The 18,614-nt window shown below is 45.3% G+C and overlaps 1 protein-coding gene across 1 annotated transcript in view; it reads left to right on the top strand.

Annotated features, from left to right (window-relative positions):
* GAD2 (glutamate decarboxylase 2) overlaps positions 532-18,614 on the top strand; it is a 74,332-nt gene continuing 56,249 nt past the window's right edge. Inside the window, 8 exon segments of the mRNA NM_213895.2 lie at positions 532-868; positions 1,548-1,607; positions 1,802-1,853; positions 1,856-1,950; positions 2,876-3,109; positions 7,756-7,846; positions 8,397-8,509; positions 12,756-12,871. Of these exon segments, the coding sequence (NP_999060.2) occupies positions 793-868; positions 1,548-1,607; positions 1,802-1,853; positions 1,856-1,950; positions 2,876-3,109; positions 7,756-7,846; positions 8,397-8,509; positions 12,756-12,871 (837 nt within the window). The 5' untranslated portion in view covers positions 532-792.

Below are 18,614 nucleotides of genomic sequence, written 5' to 3'. Positions count from 1 at the left end.
ATGCATAGATACCCTTCCCCCACCGTCCCCTCCCCAGGCTCGCGAACGCCCCTGATTCCAGCCCGGTCTCCGGAGCTCCCAGGGTCACAGCGACCTCAGCACCCTTTTGGAGAAAGGCGGCGCGAGAATTGCGCCTCCTTCTCTGCAGCTGGAACCAGACCTCAAACAATACGCCTCTCGGTGCAAATAACAGGCTGTCTTGGGCCACCCTTCTCGCCCCACTAAGGTCTCTCTGGTTGGTCTACCAAGGCTGAGGTCAGCCGCGTTAGCACCCTGGACAGCGCGCCCCTGCCGGCGGGGGCGCCGGCACCCTGCTGCTTAGCGCTTTCCCCAGGGGCTCGCCTGCACACTTCCCACGCACTCGGGCTGACTCCTGCTCGGACTCACTCTATGCCTCGCACTCTCATGATTCAGCCCCCGCCCCTACAGGTTTTTCCCCTCCGCCGCCCCCTCATCTATCCCTGTAGGACTTCCTCTCCTTCAAAATCGCTCGGGCGCTCCGTGCTTTCCCATTTCCTGGCTGTGAGGACCCTTTGGTTCCTTTCCCTATTCAACTCTTCAGCTTTCAGAGTGTTGCCACGTCTCTAAGCTCTAATCCCAGCACTCTCACACACATGCAGACACTCACGTTTCCTGTCCCTGTGTGACACTCACCCGGTCCCCGCGCGGCGTCCTCCTCCCGCCACACACACACACACACACACGCACGCACGCACGCGCGCAGGGCCGAGCGGAGGACAGCTCGCCGGCAGTTCGCACTTGGAGGCGTCCTGCTTCGGTCTCGCAGCGCTGATGGCATCTCCGGGCTCGGGCTTTTGGTCCTTCGGATCTGAAGATGGCTCTGGGGATCCAGAGAACTCTGGCACAGGTAGGAGAAGCGGGACCTGCAGGAGGCGAGGTTGCGGGTGGACGGAGGTTTGCGGGGCCGGGGAAGACGAAGGAGATTTTTAACACCTGCAACAGGAGACTTCAGACGCTTCGCCCTGACCTGGGGGTAGGTAGGTCCTTGGTGACCTAGGAGACCAAAAACCCTTCAGACGCTTATCCCCTTTTCACTGAAATCTGGGTGAGCATCGCAAACACGGTCTGCTTCTCCTTGACGCTGAATTCATGGGCCTGGGGCACTGCCACCATCTTGGTGTCTGGACCCTGGAGAGGGACGGAGTGGCGGTGGGAAAAAGAAAAACTGGAAGGGGAGAAGAATCCTTAGTCTAGAAGGAGAGCCTGCGAGGAAATGGGCAGCCTCGGTGTCTAGGAAAACTTGCCCGATGGAAGGAGGAAGGGGACTTTGTTCTAACCGAGGGACACCTGGAAGGCAAGTGAAGGCCCGCAGTGTGGGCTGCTCCTTTGGAAACAAATCAGTGAACCACGGGACAGACCAGGCCGCCAGGCTCCCGCGCACCTCCCGCACCTGCCCAGAGTGCCAGGCACCAGGCAGCCCCTTCCTGGACCCTGGGTGTATCGACGTTCACAAAGAACGAAATTTCACACATCTTTCTGCTGTTTTCTTTCTGCCTCGCTATCTTCCTGCCTGTCTTTCCTTCCAGCGAGAGCTTGGTGTCAGGTGGCCCAGAAGTTCACGGGCGGCATCGGAAACAAGCTTTGCGGTGAGTGCCAGACCAGAGGGGCGGGAAGCGGAGGCGGCCAAGCGCTTTGGGGGCCCGCGGTGGGGAAAGCCACCTTCTCACTTCCACATCCCATCAACAGGGTCAGGGATTCTTGACTCTTGGCTGGGGATGGGCGGGGGCGAGGGAGCCGGGCGGGCGGCTGCCTGAGGTCGGTGCTCCGTGTCCTTGCCCAGCCCTGCTCTACGGAGACGCAGAGAAGCCGGCGGAGAGCGGCGGGAGCCAGCCCCGAGGACCACCTCCCGCAAGGCTACCTGCGCCTGCAACCAGAAGCCCTGCAACTGCCCCAAAGCGGAGGTCAACTATGCGTTTCTACACGCAACAGGTAGAGGTGCCTCGCGGGGCCCCGGAGCCACCCCGCCCACCGCGGCCGGCTCCACTGGGAGCCAAGAGCCTAACCCTGGGCATCAAGATAGGGGGCAGAAGCATATTTTAGGGAATTTCCAGCTGCCCCCTCGGTCCGACCACGACCCAGACCCCGACTTGTGTGTGGTGCTGGACGCCCGGGTACGGAGAGGGCTCTGGGGGCCCGGCGCAGCCTGCACACCCAACTTCACCCTGGGGTCTGCTGATGGCCAAGGAGGCGCCCGGGGCACTAGGTTTCCAGTTCAAAATTGCTGAGACTTTGTAGGTCTTTAGACCGAAAGAGTAATTTATAGATGTGATCTAACTGGAGAACCATTTATGTAAGGCCTGCCTGCCCGAGGTTTTACTCCCTTGAGCTTACACTCCCGGTTACCCAAATAGATGGGCGCGGGAGCGCTCGCGCGTGTGTGTACACACACACGCACACACACACACACACACCTCGACTTTGTAAACAGCGGGCTTGATAACAGGGCAGAGATCCTAACTTTGCATGTTCCACTTTGCCCGATTTACCCAAAGGCATTCCTTAAACATTGCTGAACTGAAGTGTTTGCATAATTATTCAAGATGACTTACAGAGAAATAACATTTAAGAGGAGCTCTGGTGACACAGATGAATGGAGGCAAACGGTCAGGAAAAAAGAAAGCAAACAAGTCAGGAAATGAAATGCAAGAAATAATTCGGAGAAGGGAGAGAAATCATAGTCTTTTTCATTCCTTCATCTTTGAAAAATGTCTGCCCTTTAAAGAAAATGCTTTGTTTCCGGAAGATTTTTTTACATGTAAAATCTCTCGGTTCTACGAGAAATTTTCAGATGAAGATCTTGACTGGAAAATTTCATTGTAAAATTAAAATGTGGCATTTTGATTCCATTCTTTAGACCTGCTACCAGCGTGTGATGGAGAAAGGCCCACTTTGGCATTTCTGCAAGATGTTATGGACATTTTGCTTCAGTATGTGGTGAAAAGTTTCGATAGATCAACCAAAGTGATTGATTTCCATTACCCTAATGAGCTTCTTCAAGAATATAATTGGGAGTTAGCAGACCAGCCACAAAATTTGGAGGAAATTTTGATGCATTGCCAAACAACTCTAAAATATGCAATCAAAACAGGTATTGTCCAATCAGACATAATAAAGCTCCTTTTCTTTTACGGTTTTTATTTTTACTATAAAAATGTTTTCTATTTTATGGAGTTAGTGGTAATTTCAAATTTACAAAGTTATTTTCATCATTTAAAAAAATAGTCATGATTAGAATAATTAACATCAAGCGCACCCTTTACCATTATTGTTCATGCTTTTGAAGCTGACATTATCAGAAACGTTATCTAAGTATAAAGCATCAGATTTTACATTGCACCTATTTGGCCTTAAAAATTAACCACTGGTGTAGGATCAACCATTTTTCAGCAGAGGCCAGCAGAAGCAACCCAAAATAGAGGAAAAAAGGGAATCTGGAAATGAAAGCACCAAAGGCACTGTCCAAACAAAAGCCCAAATCAGTGCAGTGCTGGTATTTCCTCGGCATAGAAATGGTCAGAAATTGGACAGACTAACCCATGTAATCATTGAACCAGAGGAAAGATATTCTGCCATTATCTCAAATGGCCAGGACTTCAGATTTGAACTCCAGGTTTGCTCTGTTATTAAAGAAATGTACACAAGAGAAAACAATACAAACTAGCTTAACAATTCAGCCATGTCATACAAGGACGTGCATGTTTCCTAACCACTCTGTGTATAAGATAAAGACAGAAGGGGAGAGAGGGGAATCTGATGTGCTCCGGGACAAAGCATTTTTTGTATATTTTGTGTTTATTGCTTTTTCTTTATAGTAGTCTTCATATTCTACCCATTTTATAGCCCCAGGTATAATACTTATGTGGGTGCATTTTAAGCTTTCATTTTATCTACACAAAGTCAGCGATTCATCTCCCCTGGTCATGATTATCCCTTCCTTTTCTACTTTTCCTCTAATCATCCTGATCGACGGTGGCACTACACTTCATTAAAGCAATAAAAATGAGTATGAATGAATTTGGGGGGGAGGGAAGACCTTGAGGATCTAGGCTGATTTATAGCCTTCAAAAGATGTGCTAACAAATAAATATGTAAAGTATCACAAAGTATCAATTACCCTGGAAATGCGATCATTTTCTTTGATGAATTAGCAGCATCATTCTAATTAACAACAAATTTTAAAAACGTTTGCTTGTGACTTTTAGCCCTTTTTTTGTTTTTTGTTTACTTTTTGATTTTTGTTTTTGCGCATTCTTTATACTGACAGAGAGGAAAGATGTGCATAGAAGCCTTGGGAAATTGGTTTTCTGTTCTATTATTATCAACTTTTATGAAACTACAGACTTAGGATTAGATGCATAGGGAAAAGAATTTAACATGGATATTTCTATCAGATTCAGTCTGTGGAGTACAATTTTTGAAGGCTTTTTAAATTTCATCCTCAATTATGTTCACAGAGAATCCACATGATATATGTACTAGGCATTGGAGATGTTTTTCCTTCTAGATTTTCATATATCTGCAGGTGCAAACCGGAACAATGTGTTTAATTCATTTTTGTTTGACCTATTCCCCGACCTACTATTTAAATATGTTAACAGTAAATTGCTACCTGTTATTTTTATTGCTACCAAACCAAAAAGAATCTACAAAAATGTTTCACATCTTCATGCTTAAAAGCTGGTGGTGTCTGAAATGCAATTTAAAGAGTTAAGATAATGGGAATTGCAGGTCAATGAAGGTAATATTTCTGCCAGTCACTGTTCCATTTAGTATAGGAAAAGATGGACTAATTCAATACTTAGATTTTTCCATAATGCTTATGAAACTATTGGTCAGTATAGCTATAATTCATTTCATTTAAAGTTTAGAAAAAATGGTTAAGTAAGATTTCTAACCAAGGCACATCGATATTAATTTGGTAGCAATATTACTCATAACATATGTAGTCTTCTGGTCTTTCTCAGTAGCATTTCAAATAATTGACATCAGTCACCTTCCTTTTTGACTGGCATGTTTAGAGGTTTCATACTATAACTTATATTTGACTGCTAGTACTATTTAGAGTCTGTGAAGCAGTTACCACAACTGCTACCATTAGGCATTTTAATGCTCTTCAGGAGATTCTTTTATAAAATGTATGTTTTCATCTGCTTCTGAGAGTTCTTAACCTAATTTCCTCTTGGTCTCTAGGTTTAGAGAGGAGTGAGAGGCAATGGGGACTTCTTCATGCATTGCTAAAATTATCTCTGTAAGAAATGTTGGAACAGAAAACTAAAAAGTGCGGAGAGTGATAGAATTCTGGAATAATTAACGTTTGTTGGAGTTGTTAGGTGTGGTGGTGGTGGTGTTTGGGGTGGGGATAGGGGAAGCAGGGAGGGCTTAATGTTGTCTCGAATCTCTGAGCCCAACCATCAGACAAAGGAATTGAATCGTCGATCAGTAAATGGGGAAGTCTTTGGGTATGTGTTGCTGGTCCAGAGAGATGGCCTGGACCACATTGGGATCCCTTCCCAAAGGACTTTGGACACCAGGGTCAGAGCTGCCTCAGGCTGGTTGTTCAGAGAGTCTTGCATCCTTCCGGCTCATTTGCTGATCTGTAGGGAGCGTTGCAGAGGCAGGAGCGGCTCTAATCTCACGTTTCAAACTCCTCTCTCTTGGCGCAGCCAGTGGCCACTCGATTCCAGTTGGGGCGCTCGCGGCACAGGGCGGGTGGGGGCGGCAGCAGTAGCTGGATGCCAGGCGCTAGGACAGCAGCAGGCAGGCTCCAAGACAGGTCTCAGGGAACCCTACCTGGATTTGCTGGCAACCTGTAGGTTTGTGAGAAGAGAGCAAATATAATATTTCTGCAGAAAATCAAAAGGACATGTTGTTCCCAACTGCCATGGTGTCTCCCTCATGAGGGAGACATGCATCCTTCCATGTCATTATTAGTGAATTAAAATTTTGAGATAGGAGAGGTTCAGGTGAAATAGACCAAGGTCAAAATACAGAAGAAGAAAGCCAAGCAATTGAAGCATCAAACTTCTTTCCACAGTTTCCCAAAGGTAGTCTTCAGGGTGAATTGACCTTCTGATAAGCTGGAGCCAGAACAGAAAACTAAAGCGTCTCCCAACGCACGTCTTTAGGAGCCCTCTCAATTTTCTGCAGAAGGCTTCATGCCGAAGTTTCCATAGAGTTTATGTGATAATAAGTACCAGAAAATTCATCCAGAAAATGCACATGAATTAGAAGAGTTGATGAATGGATAGATTTGCTAATCCTTCTTAATTTCCTCGGTTCAAAGAAATAGCTCAGGGAAAGAGAAATGGGCGGGCATCAGGAGGGAGAAGGCAGCTCTGATTTCAGCTGTGAGCGCTAATGAAACGGGGAGTCAATGAGGCAGAGAGGGGCTGTTCCAGGCAGCAGCGCAGCCACAGTGAGGAAGGCTTTTTCCCTTTCCATGGATGCAGAAATTGACAGGGGCAACATCAGAGGACCTGAAAAAGAGCAAAAAGCTGGAAGGCACTGTTGCAGGGCCATAGGGAGGTAAAACAATGCCAGAGAATGAGCGGGAGCTGCACAAAACCCAATCTCTTTAAAATGTGCTCTGTCCCAGCCCCTATCTTTTCTCAGTGTCTAATTGTCCAGCCACAAGCCGGAGGCTGATAAGAGCACTCCAGTCCCTGAGATAAGCTTTGTGTTGACTTTTGTCTCTGCTTTCCCCATTGCCTTCCTTTATCTTGTTTTGTCCAAGCTGGCGTGAAAGACTGTCACATCCCCAGGCTTCAGACAGGTGTCCAGTAAGTGGCGGATGCCTTTTTATCAGAAGCTATTTCCATAATTGTTAATCTTCCAAAATTTTTGCCACTAAACAAATCACAGATTTATAGATAGGCTTTTGTGGGGCAAGGCAAGGAAATGGAATTCTAATGAGAGCTTCACACCTTAAATAATGGCCTCAGGAGTATTTGGGTGTCAGCCCCTTTAGAGAGTTTTAGAGGAATCCAGAAGTTAATTAGATAAGCCTTGCTAATGGACTGATGTGTCCACTGAATATACCTGAGTGTGTCTTGTTGACAAGACAGTTAACTGTATTTGGCTTTTTATTTTGAATTGCAATTGGCTCTGTTGTTTATGGTCAAATGTTCGGACAGAAAAGAATTGACAAGAATTAGGTTTGTTCGTGCCATCTTTAGACAGTCATCACCCTTGAATCCAGAGCAAATCACTCAGCAGAGTGTCCTATTTTCTCATTTTTGCCCTGTCTTTTCTGATCGTCAGCCATTTGTCACTGATATTACTATGAATGTTGGCATGTCTGACAGATGGCATGGTATACAACTGATTCCCCGAATAATGTCAGTGAAAAAGGATTTTTTAGCAGCACGAGTGTAAACAAGAAGTGGCCTGTCTTTGAATAGCTTTGGATTGCACCAGCATATATATGAGTTTGCAAATGTGTTGAAAGAAAGCTGGAAAATAAACTAGCATCCACATTGCAGGCCATGTTTATTTTTTATAAGATATGTTTAAAGGAAGATTTTTAGAATGAGTTTTAAGAAATATCAAACCCTAAAATAGTCTTTATTCCTAAAGGAAATACTCCTTTGGGTGTGTGTGTGAGTGTGTGTTTCTGAGTATGGGTTTCCTATTACTGAAGGATCTTTGAAGGTTCTTTATCTAGAGAAATCATGTGTTTCAGAGGCATTTATTTTCACTGGACTCATTCTGATCCTGGTGTCCCATCTAATTCAGGGCATCCCAGATATTTCAATCAGCTTTCTACTGGACTGGATATGGTAGGATTAGCAGCAGACTGGCTGACATCAACTGCAAACACTAATATGTAAGTCGCTAAATGTGTTTTTGTGTAACCCAGGGTAATTATTAAGGGGATTCCATAGTCTTTAGTCTACCTCTCGTGAAAAATCTCTTTTAGTTAAGTAGCCCATAAAATAGTGATATGAACTTCAGAAGAATATGGATGTTCTCTCTGGCTTAAAATAGCCCTGATATATCTTTCATGCAGTCAACATCATGTTTTAAACACAAAGGGGACTTTTTTTTGCATGTTGGATTTATAATTTCATATGGTATAAAAGAGAAATGGGACCAGATGTTTTCTTTTAAATAGTGTAATATTGTTACTCTGCAATGTGTTTATTCACTATGATAAACGACCCTTGGGCCTTAGGCCAATAATTGAAGCTCTTGACTTTAGGATGATTGAAAACTGACCAAACCTTTTGGAAGACATAATTTTCTCTCTGCTCAATGCTATAATTGTAACATTTGTAAATGTAGCATTTGAAAAAGGAAATCGTTCTGTAGATATTGTAATGATGAATTATTTCTTTGAGTGACATACCTAAAATGTGGCCATTACTACATTTCAGGTTCACCTATGAAATTGCTCCGGTATTTGTGCTTTTGGAATATGTCACGCTAAAGAAAATGAGAGAAATCATTGGCTGGCCTGGGGGCTCTGGCGATGGGATATTTTCTCCTGGTATAGGATATTTCAACCTTTCTTTGTGTTTTTTCTTCTGATATGTTATGCCTTGTTTTGAACATAGAAATGATTACATGTCTCATCTGTATTTCTGCTGAGGTTCAATAGGCTATATGTTGATCAAAAGAATGAATGTGATTAAGTATACGAGACTGTTGCCCACGCTTCCAAGCCAACTACCACCATGCTTGAATATTAATTGTTTGTGTTCCCAAAGAGCATAGTCAGCCATGGTGTTGACCTAGTACTACATACAAGATGTATGGATCATGTGGAGCAAAGGAATAAAGATTCCTAGTAAGGGAATTAAGGAATAAGGGGATTTCACACCCCCAAGAAGCCGTGAAAAGAACAGGGTAGCTTCATTTAATAAAGATTCTCTGTGTGAGGGTGCACAACAAGGAAGGTCTACTTGATAGAGCCTCTGTACCCTGTCCCTTTCAAGTAGCAAGCAGGGAAGCTGATCTACCCTATTTTCAAGGGGGTAGAGAGGGCCTCGGGAGACAATTTCTTAGAGCTAAAAAAAAAAAGAGAGTGGTGATTTTTTCAAGAGGCTTTCCTTTTCCTCTTTATGATGCCTTCCATCTTTGCCATTCTGCCTTTTATCACCGGCCCTTGCATTCGAAGCTCTATTATTTACACCTTTTCCAGCCAAGATAATCACCTTGAGACAGAAAGTCCTGCCCTTGGTACCCAGGTCTGTGTATGTGACCTTGGTTTGATGCAGAGAAGAAAGAGAAGTTAGGAAGGCGGTGGGAAGAGAGTCACTGACCCGCGGACAAGAAGCCTGGTGTACAGACCATCACCTCATCAGTGGCGGGAGGGAGGTCATCAGGCGTCGCTGCCCTGGGGCTCCGTACACTGAGACCAGCCCTGCTGGGGAAGCCAGAGCCTCTCGTGCTGCTGTGTCAGGCGTAGCAAAGGCCAGGTTGCGATCTCATCTGCAAAGACAAGGGGATATGAGGGAGAGAGAAAATAAAACGGCCGAAGGAAGAAATGATGAGTAACAATGGCCAAGTCATAATCAGCTTTATCCACAAGCTCAGGTCGGCTATTTTATTTTCTGTTTTCAAAGATATAGCATATGTTTTCAGGTGCTGAAGGAAAATGTGTTAAATGAAAGGGAAAATTTGCCCTTTTTTTGTAAGTCATTGCACACCAGCTGTGATGAATTTTAAGCTAGTTATATTTTATAAGGAACTGAGTACTTAGTGTTCTTTTGGAAGTCCATCCCCTTTTGAGGGAGCTTTGTCGTTGTTAGCAGGAACTGATGCTCTTAAGGTATTTTTCATGAGGAACCAGTAGGGTTCAGAGATGAGCATTGCTTCTACCTTTATTCTTCCTCCTCTCGTAAGGTTGGTTGTGTGATTAAGCGGTCCCTGAGGACACAAGGAGCACCTCTGTCTCTCTTCTAATGGTTCTTAGAGATGAGAAGAGAATAGCTGCTTCTCTTGACCCTGAAAAGTTGACTGAAGGAGCATGGGTCAGGCCTAACTTACCTGGCTGGTCTTGGTACCCATCTGCCTCAGAGGAAAAAAAAAAAATCACCCCAAGGAAGAATCCTCTTTGGCAGTTCTGCTAAGCCAGGTGGGACTTTGGGCTGCCACCTTCATCAGAGGGGAATGATCAGGTAGAAAAGACTTAGCTCGATCCTAGGGCTTCTTCCTTGGATCCTGAAGACCCATATGCTGTAACTCCAAGATGGAAACCATAGATGCCAGGCTACAGTGTAATGCAGACATTGCAAAAGCGGGGAGGGACAGAAGAAAAGGTCACTGGCAACCTGTTTTGCTCTGCTTTCTACAAGGCATCACAGATACGAGGTGGGTCACAGCATCCTCACTTGCTAGTGGATGCCTCTCCAGGTAGCATCCAGCCCTGTTCCTGGGGGAAGGGCTTCTGATTTCAGGGGTGGATATAGGGGAAATCACACATCTTTGACCTGAGATCTGAAAGTCCCATTGGCTGGGACCAAACATGAAGAGGTAGGTCTATGACTTGAAAAGCTCAGCCCAGTTTCCCTTACACCTCCATCTATAGTATCCAAAGGCTTCGTGCTTCATGGAAAGGCCTTTGAGACTTCTAGAAGAAATCTGTTTGTGGGGTGTCACCCCCACCTGAGAGCCAGAGGAAATTGGAGCACACCACTGCTCAGCAAGTCCTGAAGGAGGGGAAAAAAGGAAAGCTCAGTTACAGACCTTTTCCTGGCTAACAGGATGTTCAGAACATTTCCGGGCTTGTTCTTGCACCCTTTCTCTGGAAGGTTCCTAGGAAATAAGAGCATCTAGGGCATATGCATCGGTCCTCCTGCCTGTGTCACACAACACAGTCTGCTCTGTCAGAGACCCAGAAGTCTCCTCATCTCTCTCGGGGGATGAACCTTTAGATGGAGAGTGAGCTGTGAAGAGCAGGCCAGAGCTGAAAACTTCCTGGATAGGTGTCTGGTGAGGCACACTTTGTTCACGTCCATCTTACCCTTTTTCTTCTGCCTTCCTTCCCCCCTCCCCCCAAGCCTCTCTGAAAAGAGCCAGGGCAGCACTTCTCACCTGGGAGCTATTTTGCGCCCTCCGGGGAACCTTTGTCAGTGTCTGGCAAAATTTTTTGTTGTTACAACTCAACCAAAAGTTGGAGGAAGGGCGTTAGTGTTACTGACATCTGATGGTAGAAGCCAGGGATACCCAGGAGAGCCCCAGCACCAGGAATTATCCAGCCCAGAATGCCCCTGAGTGCCAGGATTGAGGAACCATGAGCTAGAGTGGAACTTCCTTCAAAAGCTGGTCTTGTGGGAGTTCCCACTGTGGCTCAGCGGTAACAAACCCAACTAGTATCCGTGAGGATGCAGGTTCGATCCCTGGCCTCACCCAGTGGCTTAAGGATCTGTTGTTGCCGTGAGCTGTGGTGTAGGCCACAGATGCAGCTCAGATCCCAAGTTGCTGTGGCTGTGGTGCAGGGCGGCAGCTGCCGTTCCAAATCTACCCCTACCCTGGGAACTTCCATATGCTGCATGTGAGGCCCTAAAAAGAAAAAAAGAAAAAAAAAAGCCACTGGTCTCTTGCCCAGCAGCATCCTACACAGTCAGCCTTTTAGACAGGGTATCTTCTCAGAGCAGGCCCAACCTGGATTCTCTTTATCCCATGTCTCTGGTGTCCAGAAGAGGTAGGAATTACCCTCATTTTGACTGATGATGGAGCCAGGCTCTGGGTGATGACTACTCCGGGCCAGGCTGCCTGTTGGCATCAGAGCCCAGGGGTCATGAGACAGAGATCACAGCCCCGTGTGCACCATCCATCTTGGCACAGAGAACCCTCCTGCTCCACAGGCACCAGAAGGGAAGGGAACTCATGTCATGGCAGAGCCCAGGCACGTCCCCCTTTGGGTGGGAGGCAGGTTATGTCTTCACTCTGCCTCAGATTCTCACAACTCCCACACTAGTATGTTCATTTGCATTCAGAGCCGTCTGTCATTTACCTGGATAGCAAAATTCTAAACTTTCCAACAGTCCTGGGGAGAAGCTTTCTTTTCTTTGCTTGTCAAATGAGACTCTGCTTGTAAGATACTAATCTTATGATATGAAGTCCTTGGCTGTCTTAGGATGATACATGAAAAGTTATTCAAGATGGGCTTAAAATTCCCTTAGTTGTGTGTATTCCTATAATTATGAAATTTTAACTATTACATTTTCATGATGTCTTTGAAAGGGAAGAACCATTTGGGGGGAATTGAAAGTTAAGTATGATGAAATGGCTTGGATGTTTATCCTCCCCCTGTAAGAATTGCTGACAGGCCACATCACTGATAGCTAAGGATCATTCCCAATCCAAGTGCAAGGCATTGCATGAGCTGAAATGAAAAGAAATGTCTTCTTTATGAGGATATAAGTAAGATTTTCATAGCCCTAACGCAGAATGACCACACTTGCAAGCTGAGAAGGAGGCAACACTTTTTATGTTCTTAAAACCTCTTCAAAGGACCCCCAGCAAAAGCAAATCAACTGCAGTGACCCTAGTAACAGAAGTGGGTGTGGAAAGCTGGCATCCATCCTAGGATTGGGCTGAATGTTCCTTTCCAGACTGTCTTGGTTAGTGCCTCTGAGTCTGAGGATTCAACTCAAAGGATAGCCAATAAGAAGGTCTTCTCCTGTGTCCAGGGAAGACTCTAGATCAATGGAAATAAGAAACGTTCTTTGCCTGTGAAATGATGTTGGCAATGCCTAAAAAGGTAACTGGTTTTGCTCTGCCTCTAGGTGGAGCCATATCCAACATGTACGCCATGCTGATTGCACGCTTTAAGATGTTCCCTGAGGTCAAGGAGAAAGGGATGGCCGCTGTTCCCAGGCTCATTGCCTTCACCTCTGAGCATGTAAGTGTTAACCTTCTTCCCAAGTTTAAGGTTATATCCTGTAAAACCCAAGTTGAAGGAATGGTATTTGGAAATGCTTTAGCCTGGAGTTTCTCTTTCCAGAAGGCACATCTTGGGAGAGAATGAGGGGAGAGATCAGCTGGGTGGTACAAGAAGGTGAGCACCTTTCTCTTTGAAATTCAGGTAAACACACAAAAGGAAGCAGGATGCTTTGACCCCTCATCCCTATACTTATTTCTCTGTGATAATGTGGGTATAGGAGGAAGAAAGAGGGCAGAGTCACTGTGAACTCATTTGGATCATCAATGCTGTGCCTACGTAACTCAAAACTCCAAAGTGTCCTGGGTGGGGTTTTTTGGTTTTTTGTTCGTTTGTTTGTTTATTGTCTCTTAGGACCATACCCGCAGCATATGGAGGTTCCAAGGCTAGGGGTCGAATCAGAGCGTCACAGCCATAGCAGCGTGGGATCCAAGCTGCATCTGCAACCTCCATCACAGCTCACTGCAATGCTGGATCCTAACCCACTGAGCAAGGCCAGGGATCAAACCCGCATCTTCGTGGATACTAGTCAGATTCGTTTCCACTGAGCCATGATGGGAACTCCCAAAGTGTCCTGTTAATACAGTCTTTCTGTTAGAAAATTCTGATCAGATATTCTGCCCTCTTGGTGCCTTGAGATACTTTGTGTTACCCTTTGACTGACTTAAATGGAGGTTTTATTACTGTAGAGAAATGGTCTAGTCATCTGTCATATCTCATCTCTGGCTGATCTCTCAGCCAAGCACAGGCTCCTGCCTGCTGCTGCTCTGCTGCTGTCCAGGAAGGATGCTGAGAGCTTGGGGCTCCAGGAAATGGTGCTTCACATTCCTTCCATGACCTTCAAAGAGTTAATGTCTCTACTAACACTTGGGCATTGTGGAAAAAATGGCCCATCCTGTTCACATAAATGGAGCTGAACAGCTTTAGTCTGCCAGGCTGCCATCTTTCCCTCATGTGCCATGGCAGAGCAGCACGCAAGTTCAAAGCCACATCACAGCTGTTTGAGCAACATCTTGGTTCCCATCTGTGCTGCCACACAGGCCCAGCATTGAACCAGAGACCGTTCTTAAGAGGCGTTAGTAAGCATTACCTGCCATGTAATTCTAAGATGGTTCCTTCATGACCTGCTTAAGAATCACCTAACGTCTGGGAAACAGTTGCCTTGAAGAAGATCAAAAATCCTTCTGATGGCTGGGGGTCTAGGAGATGGGAGGGAAGAGGGGTCTCTATGGAGACAGGGGGTTTCTTCCAAGGAGACATCAGTGGAGAGATGCAGGGAGTCAGAGTGGGCCTCGGATCTACTTCTCAGATCTAAAAAAGAATTTTTCTGGAGTTCCTGTCGTGGCGCAGTGGTTAGCGAATCTGACTAGGAACCATGAGGTTGCGGGTTCGGTCCCTGCCCTTGCTCAGTGGGTTAACGATCCGGCGTTGCTGTGAGCTGTGGTGTAGGTTGCAGACGTGGCTCGGATCCCGCGTTGCTGTGGCTCTGGCGTAGGCCGGTGGCTACAGCTCCGATTCAACCCCTAGCCTGGGAACCTCCATATGCCGCGGGAGCGGCCCAAGAAATAGCAACAACAACAACAACAACAAAGACCAAAAAAAAAAAAAGAATTTTTCCTTTTCCTGTTTTAAGTGGTGTGTGTGTATGTGTGTGTGTGAGAGACTTCATAACAAGGAAACAAAAGGCGAATACAGATTGGAAGCCAGTGAATACAATTAACAATCACTCCACTAGCCGTGGAATTAAAGGAAACGAATGATTTATTTTAGCACATTATCTTTAGCATCTTGTTTTCAGTCATGTTTTAGCATTTTAATTTTTTCATGCCCTTCCTCAATTTATAGGGGTCAAAGTTAGCAGAGAAGACTATAGACTGAAACCATCTGATGTTTTACTTTCCTATTGCTGCTGGAACAGATTACCACAAATTCCATGGCTTACAACCATGAATCCATTATCTTACAGCTCTGGAAGTCAGAAACCTACAGTGGATTGGGCAGGGCTGTGTTCCTTCCGGAGATGGTAGGGGAGAATCCCTTTCCTTGCCTTTCCAGCTTCTAGGGGCTGCGTGCCTTTCTTCAGTCATGGTCACTTCTTCCATCTTCAAAACTAGCAGGAGAAGATCTTCAGATTCCTCTCTTTCTCTCTCTGGCCTCTGCTTCCATCACCACCTTCTCTGGCTCTGACTCTCCTGTCTCCCTCTCTCTAAGTATGCTTATAAGAGACTACACTACGATAACCCAGGATAATCTTTCCTCTCAAGATCTTCATTTAATCACATCTGCAAAGTCCCTTTTGCGTGGAAGGTAACAAATGCACAGGTTTGGGGGAACAGGAGGTGGACCTCTTTGTGGGGGGGGGGAGCACATCATTCAGGCTGCCAAGCCTAGTTCCCCACCATAAGATAGCTCTCATTTCTCAGCTTCACCAAGGGCAGAAAAACATAATGTAACTTGTCTTCCCATTGCTATTTCCCTAAAGTGGATTTGGACCCCTAAATAGTTCAATAGTCTCAGTCTCAAAACACCCAGACCATCTTACATTGGCATCCTCTTCTTTTGGCTTCTGTGCTGTTTCCACATCCTGAAATGAGGTTGACCTACCAGCAGCTTCCTTGTGCTCTCTGGTTTCTACACAAGCTTCTTGGGTTCAAGTTTGATGTAAGTTCACTCAACATTGCTCAGAAAGCCCAGTCATGGGATATGAGAATAATTTTTTTACACCTTTTCCCCCTGGTATTGTCAGCTTGAGGTCTCTTTCTCCATTTTCCAAGGAAAGAAAGGTGATTCAAAAGTAAGTGGATCTACAACAACCATTTGATTCTCTTGCTCCTCTGCTGTTTCTATCTGTGTACGTAATTATGAAGGAACATTTGAAAATTATGAACCTTTCCTAAAGTACCAGTCATTTCCAACCCAAGGCTTATTTTGACAGATGAACTATCCTTCTAATGTACAATACCTTTCATGTGATTGCTTTTGGCCATTTCCAACTTCCAATAGACACAAGTTCATTTGATTCACAACAACCTTGTGGTCCAGGCAGAGCAGAGATTGTTTACAGCAATTTTTTTTTTTTCATAATGAAGAGGCTGCAGTTAGCTGGGTAGATAGAGCCAGGATTAAACAGATGCCTGACTCTCAGACCAGTGAGGGCCCTGCCCTAACCTCCAGTGCAGAAACCAGATTAAAAAATACAACAAAGTTTTATAAACCTCAGCTCATCAATCACTTTTAACATTTTATGCCTTCCCACGTCAGATTTCTACCAAGAGCTTTGCTTTTTTCTTAACATGAAAGTGAAGCCAAACTGTTCCTCCTCCATCCCTCTACCAAAAAAAAATAATAATAATAATAATAATAATCTTCCTCAATACCTCATAGCTTGGCTGGAGGGGCCTTTTAGAACTTGATTTAAAGCGTTATGATGTCTCCTTGAGCCCTGGATCCAAACCACTCTAGACAGATGAGCCATTAAAAGTAAGCCCTGCCCTTGGAGGTCCAGGTTAAGAGGTAGCACAACCCATGTGTAGTTGCTTCTGGGCACCAGACCTCAGGGCCATTCATCCTACTCATCATTTAATACAGCCGCTTCCAACTTCAGGCCAAGCCAGAAATTTCCTTAGTCCTTTTAGATTTTACAATTCACTGTCTCCACCAGCCTCAGAAATAGATCTTCACAGGCTCAAGAAAGAAAATTACCAAGTCAAGTCTCAATGCCTTTTCTCCTGGCCAATTTCCATCTTTGCATGGAGATTTCCTTCCTGAATCCCTTGACCTGCAGAAAGGGTAGCAGGGGGTGGAGCTGCTGGGTGGATTCAGTGGGGAGAGGGGAGGCCAGGGGCTGAGGCAGGAGCCACTTCTGTTATCATCTCTTTTTATGCTCTTTGAGAGTTTCCAAGGCCCAAGACTTCTCCAGAATCAAATGAGTGCCTGGGACATAGGAAGCTCTACATAAATATTAAGTAACTTAAAAAAAACAACACCAACACCTTATTTTATGGGTGAAGAAACCATGCGTCAGTGATGAAAGATGTTTTGCCCAAGGTTTTATGGCCAGCCAAGGCAGAGTCAGCTATAGAGCCTCAGTTTTCCAACAACCACAACGCTGCCCTTGCAGCTCCTATGCTGGGTGGCCTGATCGCCAGACTGTTCTAGCTGGCTGTTCTACACTCATTTGAAACATCTTTTCTCAAATCCTCGTGTTGGTTATTCTAGTGCTAATATAATTGCTTGATCTACTGAACCAGGTCCAGTTACTGTCCTTTCTTCTATTCCGAGCATGGAGTTTATAACTGTACATCCTTAGAGCCCAGGGATGGAAATGGCAATGAGAACCCATCATTTTCCAGCTCCCAGCCAGAAACGCCCCACATTCAGAAAGGAAAGGGTCATCTTTTATTTTCTAGATGACACTTCACATTCTCTCTGTCACATCCCACAAAGCCACCCATCACTTTTCTGGCCACCAAAACAGATTAGAACTTTCTCTAGCTGGTTAGAAGGGCAAGCTGTTTTCATTTGTTCAAATCAAACTATTTTCTTGAAATTCAAAGTGGACTAAATCGAACAAATAGTATTGCGGTGAAGAACAGAATAAGAACATAAATCACTGAGTTGAAACAAGAGATAGCATTTAAGTTATGAGTAAAAGGTTCCCAGATTACTTTCCTCCAAAATATAGAATCGCAAAATCAGAAGGGATCTTAAAGATTATCTGGTTCATTACTGATCCTTTGCTGGATTCTCATCAAATCCAGTGAAAAAAAAGCTCAGTAGAAATTAATCTGATGAATTTAGGTCCTTTCTTGAAAGTAGGTTTAGAGGGAAGCTAAGACCCCCAGCTCAGTAATTCACATCTCTCTGTGTTTCTCTCTAAATCCTTTGAAAGCCCCAACCATGAGCTTAATTCCAAATTTCTCTGATTTCCTCTTGTGGCACAAGCTCTTCCAGAAATAGCTTCAATGAAATAGGGTAATTGCATCTAGGAAAAATGTTCCTATAAACATAACAGACACTGAGAGCTGTTTTTTGTTTGTTTGTTTGTTTGTTTGTTTTTTGCTATTTCTTTGGGCCGCTCCCGCGGCATATGGAGGTTCCCAGGCTAGGGGTCTAATTGGAGCTGTAGCTCCCAGCCTACGCCAGAGGCACAGCAACGCAGGATCCGAGCCACGTCTGCAACCTACACCACAGCTCACGGCAACGCCGGATCGTTAACCCACTGAGCAAGGGCAGGGACCAAACCCAGGCAGGGACCGAACCCGCAACCTCATGGTTCCTAGTCGGGTTCGTTAACCACTGCGCCACGACGGGAACTCCAGACACTGAGATCTTTTAAGCAAATCACCGTAGCCAACTCATGCTGCTCTTCCCACACCAGGCCCAGCTCATGTCTGGGTGGGTCTCCTGGAACCCATCACCAATGTTCCGCTGAGGTCCCTCGTGGCCTCAGCCCACTTCTCTGGGGAGGTGATTCTCATAAGGGCTTTAGAAAGGTGGTTTTCATAAAACCACACTTTTGGAGGCAGTTTCAATTCCAAAAATAGACACTGTTTATGTTAAAAACAAAAACAAAACACTAATGGTGAGCTAGGCAGTTTGGGGAGCATTCCCATGTAAGGCTTCTCACTAGATGGAAACACTGACAGAACTTTCAGCAAGTGAATGTGAGAACCAAATTCACTTTCTCCTTGACATCTCTTGC

The sequence above is a fragment of the Sus scrofa genome, chromosome 10 (assembly GCF_000003025.6).
Source record: "Sus scrofa isolate TJ Tabasco breed Duroc chromosome 10, Sscrofa11.1, whole genome shotgun sequence".
NCBI classification, from domain to species: domain Eukaryota; kingdom Metazoa; phylum Chordata; class Mammalia; order Artiodactyla; family Suidae; genus Sus; species Sus scrofa.
This window is presented reverse-complemented; position numbering and strand designations above follow the sequence as displayed.